This window comes from Nansenia antarctica (genome assembly GCF_963989245.1).
Source record: "Nansenia antarctica genome assembly, contig: SCAFFOLD_214, whole genome shotgun sequence".
Classification (NCBI taxonomy): domain Eukaryota; kingdom Metazoa; phylum Chordata; class Actinopteri; order Argentiniformes; family Microstomatidae; genus Nansenia; species Nansenia antarctica.
In genome coordinates, this window is record NW_027662935.1 from 39,213 (window position 1) to 49,148 (window position 9,936).

The 9,936-nt window shown below is 43.9% G+C and overlaps 1 protein-coding gene across 1 annotated transcript; it reads left to right on the plus strand.

Annotated features, from left to right (window-relative positions):
- Positions 1–1,465: 1,465 nt before the first annotated feature.
- Positions 1,466–1,838, plus strand: LOC308175375 (non-selective voltage-gated ion channel VDAC2-like; the record flags this gene model as incomplete). Its single annotated transcript, XM_080551049.1, has 1 exon — positions 1,466–1,838. The coding sequence occupies exon 1, from the start codon at positions 1,512–1,514 to the stop codon at positions 1,836–1,838; it is 327 nt and encodes a 108-aa protein (XP_080407175.1). The 5' UTR covers positions 1,466–1,511.
- Between the last annotated feature and the right edge of the window lie 8,098 nt (positions 1,839–9,936).

Consider the following 9,936-nt stretch of genomic DNA (forward strand, 5'->3'; position numbering starts at 1 on the left):
CGGTGTGAGAGCGAGTGTACTGTGTGTTATCTTCTTCTTCTGGCCCCCCGGCCGTTAGTCATGGTGATCCACCTGTGTGAGCACTGAGCAGCCTAGTCTTGCGCAACGTTAGACACACACATTCTGTTATGTTTTTAAGAAATCAGTAAGTATTAAGAAATCAGTAGCCTAAGCATATGCACACAGTTATATTTTTAGGATGAACAGACATTTTTATACAGTTAATTCTATGTGCGTTCTAAAGCACTAATTGGCCAGTTATTTGGTCTTCAAACCCATTCCCTCATGACTAGGTCAGTGTGTCCTTTATCAGAATAGCTTGTGAAAACATAACTGTTGAAGTTACAGTCCCATGACTTGGGATTCGATTAACAAGTTAAAATATAGTATAGAAGAATAGACTTATCATTAGTTATGAAAGTATAAAATCAGTACAGGAAAATAGAATATCATAACAGCAGGTGTAAAATGGTTGTTAGCACATAGGTAAAAAGAAGTAATTTACAGGCGGTTTGAATCCTAAAACTTTCTTTTAGTCAGGAGCTTTTCTTCATGTCGCTCAAAAACAGAACCTCTCTTTTGGCTAATTGCGAGACCTTCCCATTTTTCTCAACTGACCTCAGTCACATATGATTTAAATGAGCACATAGTACATGATTTATCACTTCTAGTTATTTTAATACAAATTCCCAACAGGAATAGTCCCCGAACCTAATCTCTGAGAGATTGTCAAAAGAGAGTCTGAGTACAAGCCATGGACTGGAGCTGAACCCACTGGACATGAGGATGGATCCCCAAGAGCCCCCTAATCCACTTGATGGAGCAGCAGCCCTGCCCAATGCGTTACGGATAAGGCGCCAGCTAATACAACGCATTTAAGTTAGCACGTCAATAACAGCTCATTAACACAATGTAGTTGATGCACACATAACATTTATATTCGGACTGCAGGCTTTCAATGATGGAATTATTATTATGCTACTTAAATTGGGATTATTGATTGACGTTTAGCAATTCCGGGTTTTTGTTTTAGTTGAAAGGGTTAGCCGGTTTGTTATTTTTCATTTATGATAAACGTGTACCGTGGACGTCAAACCATGGACGTTTGCAGCTACCTGGTAGTGTAGCAAGCAGCGACTTGTATCCTAGAGTGAACTGCGAGGATTGTTATCCACATTGCCGCCAGCAGGACTGAAGCCTGATTTATACTAAATATAAAAGGAGTAAATCACCTCTCCACCAATATACAAACTTCAAACGATCAACCAAGTTCGTCGTTCGCGTCTCAAGCTCACCCAAGTGCCTCTGGAGATGGCGGAAAAGACGGTTTTGTGGAAGGATCCATACTTCACATAACAATGAAAAACTTCCTGACCTACGACCACTCAGCAACCATCAGCCCAGCTACCAGCTGTTCCAGCTACCAGCTACCACACCAGTGATGTCTGCGGCCCCACGATCTGAATTAAAGTAACTTCAGTTTACCGCTAGCTTCCACTTTTACCGGTAGAATGGCTGTGCCACCATCATATGGTGATCTGGGAAATTCTGCCAAGAACATCTTCAACCATGGCTATGGCTTTGGCCAGGTGATACTTAATGTCAAGACCAAGTCTGCCAGTGGTGTGGAGTTCAAGACCGCTGGTGCCTCCAACATTGACACCAGCAAAGTGGCAGGCAGCCTGGAGGCCAAATACAAGATGTCTGAGTACGGCCTGACCCTGAAGTGGAACACTGACAACACCTGGGGGACAGAGATCACGGTGGAAGACCAGATTGCCAAGGGCCTGAAGCTGACTGGAGGTCCAGTCCTCTGTACTGTGGGCCTCAAGCCATAAGGGTAAGACATGTTTTACTGTCCTAGCTTGTCAGTCTGTTGGATTGATAATTAAATGCGATCCTTGGGACGGCCCAACTCTGACGTCACCCGTTGGGTAAGGGTTGGGTAAGGGAGATAGATAGATGTTTATTTTTCCCAGGAGGAACTTATTTTGTGGAGTGGTAGGCTACAAGCAACTGTTGGTACTAATCCACATGTCCATTAGAGAGCAAAGAAAAGCATCATTAATAAACAAATTAAAAAAACAGTACAAGACAGAAGATTCCAACTGAATATAATTGGGAGGAGTCATTGTTCAAGGGCAAGGGTTAAAGGTCACCCCAGAGAACCCACTTAGGGCTTGATTAGGTTTTGCTCGTGCTAAAAAAATAAATCACCGTCAGCCCCCAGTTGGACTTTCAAAAAGGAATGTCCAAATGGTGAGTAGAATATCCAGTTGATTTCACAGCAGACCTGTGTTCCCATGAAACACATTCATTTACTTTTCCTATTGCAATGAAAACAATGGAATTTCAATGGGGTTGGTTGGCAAAAGTGAAAAAGAAATCCTATTTTACTACATGCACAGTCATCTCCACCCTATCAATTATAGACCACCATGTATAATTACATTAATAATAATATAATGTACAGTGGCGCCGGCAGGATTAGATTTCATAGTACGCACAGAAACGTAGCAAAACTTTGCAGACTAGCCTACAATATAGGTTGGATGGTTGTATCACCTATAACGCGCTCTACACAGAGCGCAGCAACACAAGCATTAACTATAATACATATTGGACATGTATGTTGACACATGTAAGACAAAATCTTGCAAAAATGTATTTTTTAATGGTGATTAAGTCGAGCAACCCTGGCAGAACCCCGTTTTCGCACGTTCTATTATTACCAGTGGGTGGACACTGGACACCCTACATTATGGTGACGGTGCACCCGAAAATCCATTGCTTGTAAATGTCTTTAGTGAGCCACACATCCTGACATGTACATTTGCCAGGCATAGCGACAGCTGCTTGCTGCTGCTTAACTTGCACCAGAATTTTCTTGAGGCAAGTGCGTGGTGCGACTCAGATAGCGGTAGAAACATGCAGACAGCGTAACGTAGCATATTTACTAACATTACGTTAACAAGTTTAGATTGTATTCCCCTCTCTCTCCCTCTCTAAAAGAAAAAACATATATTTATTTTTTCTCAAATTCACAAACTTTCAAGGACCCGTGGGAACCCGGCATTTTGATCATGATGATATTTTGATGATATCATATTATTTTCGAGGGCTTTAATGCTTTAATGATCAGAATGAGAGATGAATAGATATGGGGCTTTTTAATATTATTATTTGTATTATTATCATTGTTTAAGAAAAAGAAAGAAAATGGTTAAAAAAAACAACAACAAATGGAGCTCCTGAGATCAGAATGTTCAGAAAACATGCAGGATGATCATAACAGTGGAGAGGACATTACGTCACAATCAAATGAACGCTATCATAGCTATCATAGCTTTCATGTGACGTCACAGCATAGTGGAAACGCCCACCTGACGGGCAAAAGGCACTTTTTGCGGGCAAAACCCACGGGCAAAACCCACGGGCAAAACCCACTTTTTGCGGGTTAATAACTTTGATTTCCCGTGGGTTAGGAAAATAATTCCAACGTGTCCGGATAGAGTAGAAGACAGGGAATCCAACACTATTTGAATGGAGTCGATCCTCCACTCCTATCACCGTGGACACAGCAAGGAGCGAATTCCCGGATATAAATATTCCCTCGCCTCGCTGACAGCGGGAGTTGGGAGTTTCGTCCAGCAGCCGGTGAACGCCCGGTTGATCGAGTTTCATATTAAAAGTATATCTTCTCGGGGTGTCAGCGCGGTGGTTAAGTACTCAAAATGACCGTATACTGATGGTGAATTTAGCAATAATAGTCTTATGTTTGTACCACCTCCATAACCGGTGGTATTCACGGGAAAAGCCGGTCAAGGAGGCACCCTTTGCAGGTCAATAACTTTGATTCTCCGGGGGTTAGGAAAATAATTCCAACGTGTCCGGATAGAGTAGAAGACAGGGAATCCAACACCATTTGAATGGTGTCAATCCTCCACTCCTATCACCGTCGTGTATCTTGATAGTTCTTCATGAGTGAGGTGGTCTAAATAGTAGGCAGCCATGTTGAGCGATGTTGCTATGATACTTTTTGCCCGTCAGTTTGGTGGTTGCTAGGGAAGAAACCACGTGACTGAAAGCTATGAATAGAACCCCCGCGCCAGTTTATCAGGCCAGTTTAACTTCGGTATCAGAAGGAGCAAGACGTGTGACACAAGGTAAGCTTGCGGGACGCACCAAAAGTCGTGAAAATGCTGTGCAGTGACATCTGTTCACCATACTAGACACACTAACTTAGGCAGCTAGTTGAATGAAAATGATTTGAGCGCCAGAAATCAAGATCAAATGAGTCAGTGACAAGTCAAATCAAATCAAATGTATTTACATTAGTGACAGTGACGTAAACACCAATCATTGGCCTTTATGTAATGTTTCAAACGAACGGGTTGAGTGATTGGCTGAACGCAACGTGAAAGAGTTGCGTTAAGCGTGTTTATTACAGAAGAAAAAAAAGACCTTTAAAAAAAATTGTACGCACAGTGCGTACAGGATTCCGGCTGCCGGCGCCACTGATAATGTATACATATTTAGGCCCACTCTGGCCCTGGCCAGGACTTCAGCTCTGAGGTCCAGAAGTCAAATCAGTTCTGGGAGTTTGTTACTGAGTGCAGTGTCAGAGGCCCACAGAAGGTAAGCTGAGTGTTCTAATGTAAAACATTCATTTCACTCAGCAGTAACATCGTATGGTCTATTTCCTCTTGTACCCTAAGACACCAGTAAGGACCACCCTCAGCCAGCAGGACTGAAGCCTGATTTATACTAAATATAAAACGAGTAAGTCACCTCTCCACCAATATACAAACTTCAAACGATCAACCAAGTTCGTCGTTCGCGTCTCAAGCTCACCCAAGTGCCTCTGGAGATAGCGGAAAAGACGGTTTTGTGGAAGGATCCATACTTCGCATAACAATGAAAAACTTCCTGACCTACGACCACTCAGCAACCATCAGCCCAGCTACCAGCTGTTCCAGCTACCAGCTACCACACCAGTGAAGTCTGCGGCCCCACGATCTGAATTAAAGTAACTTTAGTTTACCGCTAGCTTCCACTTTTACCGGTAGAATGGCTGTGCCTCCATCATATGGTGATCTGGGAAATTCTGCCAAGAACATCTTCAACCATGGCTATGGCTTTGGCCATTAATTTATGAGTTCAAATTAGCCAGGTACATCCATCCAGCAAGCACAAGAATATACCGCAATGTATTTTGAATACTAAATATCTTCCAATGATCTAGAAAATATTATGAGATCTGGATTCGAGTGTAGCTACAGCACTGCGGAACGCCTCGAGGTTGGGTAGGGCCGAACCTCAAATCTAAACCCCCCCCACACACACACACACACTAATTAAGTCGCCAGGGGGGTCTGGAAAGTCGCCAGATATAGCGACAAAGTCGCCAAGGTGGCAACACTGGCGGTAACAAGTGCAACGACAAGTGCAACAACAAGGTGCAGGAAAGTTACCATAGCTCAGCGTAGGAAGCTCTGATCGACTCTGGGTTGGTCTCTACGTGTTTAGGAGACCCAGGCGCATAAAGCTAACCTGGCTCATGTCTCTATCACAACCACAGCCCGAGCTATGCGCGACTGACGCGAAGGGGAGCAAAATATGGCAGGGGACTTTTTTAATGGGTAAAACATTTTATGATAGATATCATCATGAAACTTCCCCAGTTGATTACTTACATTGACAATCATTTTTAGTATTACAAGTTTTCAGAAATGTTAGTTTAAAATGTGTGTTAGCCTACGTTCTGTATGGGAGTGGACCTGCATGCAGGACACTGAGGCAGAGGCAGATGAAAGGTCAAACCCATGGACAGTTACATTTATTCAGCCCACAAGGCAGTGAAAGGTGTAGGTGTATGGAGTCCTGTGGTTGGTGTGGGAAGCCCTGGGGCAGTGGTGCACAGCAGACCAGGGGAGGTGAAGGTCCTGTGGTTGGTGTGGGAAGCCCTGGGGCTGTGGTGCACAGCAGACCAGGGGAGGTGAAGGTCCTGTGGTTGGTGTGGGAAGCCCTGGGGCTGTGGTGCACAGCAGACCAGGGGAGGTGAAGGTCCTGTGGTTGGTGTGGGAAGCCCTGGGGCTGTGGTGCACAGCAGACCAGGGGAGGTGAAGGTCCTGTGGTTGGTGTGGGAAGCCCTGGGGCTGTGGTGCACAGCAGACCAGGGGAGGTGAAGGTCCTGTGGACAGAGTAGAATACACAGTAAGGCAGGAGTGCAACCACAGACAGAGATCACAATATGAAACACTAGGAATACATTACCATGGGATGAAGCGGAGGTGGGAGTGTATTTCAGGTCAGATCATCATCTGCATCTTCATCCACATCTGAGTCTGTCAGATGTGCAGCAGGCTCTTCCTCACTGTGTTGGTTGGCACAGGTTTGTAGTTTGCACAGGTTTGTACACTTCAGGCCATTGTTGATACATGTGCACTGTGGTGGTTTGCATGACCTCACACACTTGCAGGAGAGCAACTGCAAGACAGCATCTGGTGCTGGGGAACCGCGCATCCACTGGATTTCCAGCTGTCCCTGATCGTCTGTGGTCCACCCGTGCTCCTTGGGGCTTGGTACAGATGGCTGGGTTTGAAGAGACCGTCTCCAGATTGCAGCCTGATAGTTGGCACGAATGGAATGCATGAATAGACGATCCTCACAAGGTGGAAGCTGGCTCGACTCAACCTCCCCACGTCTGGTGCAGAACAGTTGGTACCGAAGAAGGTTGACAGATGTAGTTTTTGTAGAGGGTACATACATGCGACATGTGATTTCTTGCAGCTTCTTGAAGAGCTCATTGGAGACATCCCAAGTACGACCCAGCTCAAGGAAGGCATCTTGGTATGTCATGTCTGACTTCAACTGTTTGAGGGTCCCCACTTTCCCACGCCCTGCAAACGTGCTGACAGTGTCACAGCCAGTGAATGCGTGCATGCCAATCAAGGCACCAGAAACACTATCGCCAAGGGATTGGCATAGTTTAGTGATGTCCAGGAATCTTGTCCTGTTCTGTGTGCCACATTTTTGATACACTCTGCATGGGATGTCCTTGCTCAAACCCAGAGTCAGTACCAGCAGGACCTTCGCTAGGATTGATTCTGCCAGCTGTGCAAATGTCTTGTCATTCCCTTTCATCTTTTGTACCAAGCTCATTCCATCGATGATGGTTGTTGATGGTTCTGGGATGACATCTGCTGGGGCAACACTCTTCTCCAAATCTCTGGCAAGAGCTGCCTTGTTTGTCTTGTGGGGAGATCCATCCCCATTAGCTAGGGCCCATGGCAGTGGTCCCAGGGGATGAGCCAACACATCACTCATGTGTAGCTCTCGGCTCTGGGCCACCAGAACCATGTGGCCAAAGAGATTTCTATCTGCTATCAGGGCAACTTCCTTGTCTTTTCCTTTGCTGCGTGGTTTCTTTTGGATCTCTGAGAATGTTTTCAACTTCTTCTTTGTCATCTTGTCATGGAACTGTGTAGTTTTGCATCAATGTAATTTGCCAATTAAATAATGCTTTCCCTTGCATCTCAATCTTTGTTTAATATACAGTCGAATATACAGTAGCACTGCTCTTTGTCTTTACCCACTGGTAAGTCATAGGGTTTTTGTTTTCAAACCATTGTAAACTCCATCGAGCCATTGAGGTGAATGACCAGACGCCATTCCCGTGCCAGTCTTGGGTCCTTCTCCTCCTCCTTCTGACCCTCAGCAGCACAGGTGGCCTCTGTGATGCTCGCCCCAGACAGGTAAACATGCCACACGTCCTGCAGTCCCGCTCCAGTGGTGCCAGAACCGTTATCCTGGTCCAAGGTGCACCGGACCTGAAAGTACCGGTCCAGCACTGAGAGGATAGGGTCTGGTGCTGAGGGTTCCCCTCCTGGGAGTCCTTCCCACTCGGACTGAAAGGAGGCGATGACCCGACAGGGGGCCAGGCCTTCTGTGGCCTTCTGCTCCAGACTCTGGGTGAGGAATGCAGTTTTATCATATAATTTGTTGGGGTTTTGTCCACCCTGTTTTGCTACTGTTACACTCTGTTAGACCTCTGTCCACCCTCTTATGTTGGATTGTTTCTATCATTTAATTTTTAATTAAATTACCAAATAGCAAGTGTATATTTATAGTTACATAAAGATATGGAATGGCTTGATTACACATGTTAGACACTTTTAGTAATTCTGATCATAATTCACTTTTCAAAAGAAAAAAAGTGGAAGAATATGTCCCATTCTCATAATGTGCACTTGTTTTTCTCAATATATGCTGTTTAAAAATGATTTCATTGTACAGACAAATATCTGATTAGAGTGAGGGACAGAATTCCTATTTAAAAAGTATTTTAATAGCAATCATGCACTGAAAATGCAATTAAACAATTATGTCTATGTCCTATGTCCTGCCTATGTTGTTAATATATCTAAATATAATACAATTTATAATACAAGCTAGCTAACTAAAATGTTATTAACTAGCTAGCTAGCTAGTTATAATAATATTATTATTATTAATAATAATAATAACTTGCATTTATATAGCGCCTTTCAGGGAACCCACGGTCGCTTTACCACTAACTCTAAACTAGCTTGCTAGCTAAAGTTACCTGAGGTAACTGAGGTAAGTTTGTTAACTCTAAATATGGATCTGTCTGGGGCTAATGAAGTTAATTCATTTGAACACACACTTTATTTGTTTTAATACTTTGAACAAATTACTTACCAACAAAGCATCTGCCTATGGTCCTAGCGGTCACCAGCAACAGTCACTGAACATGTAACTACCGAGAGGCTACAGACTCACTCACTGAACATCTATGCACAAAGATGTGTGATACCTGGACATAAACAAAACCTTCAAAAAGGGTTTAGGCAAGGCAAGTTTATTTGTATAGGACATTTCATACAACAAGGGCAATTCAAAGGGCTTTACAGTAGGCCTATGTGTTATTATCCATATTCTAAAGGCTTGATTAGATTAGTTTATTTTTTTATTTTTTTTACAGATTAGATTTTTATTCTGGAAAACTATGTAAATTAATGCATATTTTAAGTAGATAATGTATCATTTGTATATTTAAACATACAAATTCAGAAAACAATAAATGTACCCATCCATGGGTTTGACCTTTCATTTGACTCCGCCTCAGTGTCCTGCATTCGGGTCCACAAGTCCCCTGCCATATTTTGCTCCCCTTCGCGTCAGTCGCGCATAGATCGGGCTGTGGTTGTGATAGAGACATGAGCCAAAATTATTTTGCGCTTTATGCGCCTGGGTCTCCTAAACACGTAGAGACCAACCCCGAGTCGATCAGAGCTTCCTACGCTGAGCTATAGTAACTTTCCCGCGCCTTCTTGGCTTCCAGAAAACGTCTTGTCTCCGCCCTTGTCCTTTCACAATTGGATTATGGTGATACAGTATATAGGTTTGCTTCTCTGTCCAATTTATCCAAGCTAGACCCCCTGTATCATTCGGTTCTAAGATACATCACCAATAGTGCCTTCAGGACCCATCACTGTACACTGTATAGTCTGGTTGGATGGCCATCTCTTTCTGTCAGAAGGCCCCAACACTGGTACACTCTTGTGTTTAAAATCATCTCTGGCTTCTTACCGAATTATCTGGGCCTGAAGTTCATCCCTATACCGAGTGGCTCGGGTCTCAGGTCTCGTAGATGGCTACAATACAAGGTGCCACTTATCATGAACGATGTTGGAAGGGCAAGCTTGTCTTATTATGGCCCTTGGTCTTGGAATGACCTACAGACTACTTTTAAATTAGAGGCCCTTATTTCCATAAGTATCTTCAAGCGTAGATTAAAGGATGTGGTCACCGCTCGCTGTACCTGCTTTGGTTAGACTTCTCAATGTTTTAATCACCTTGTAAATACCCCTACCATTGTTTGTCTATTGTATTGTTGCCACTGTCTTATGT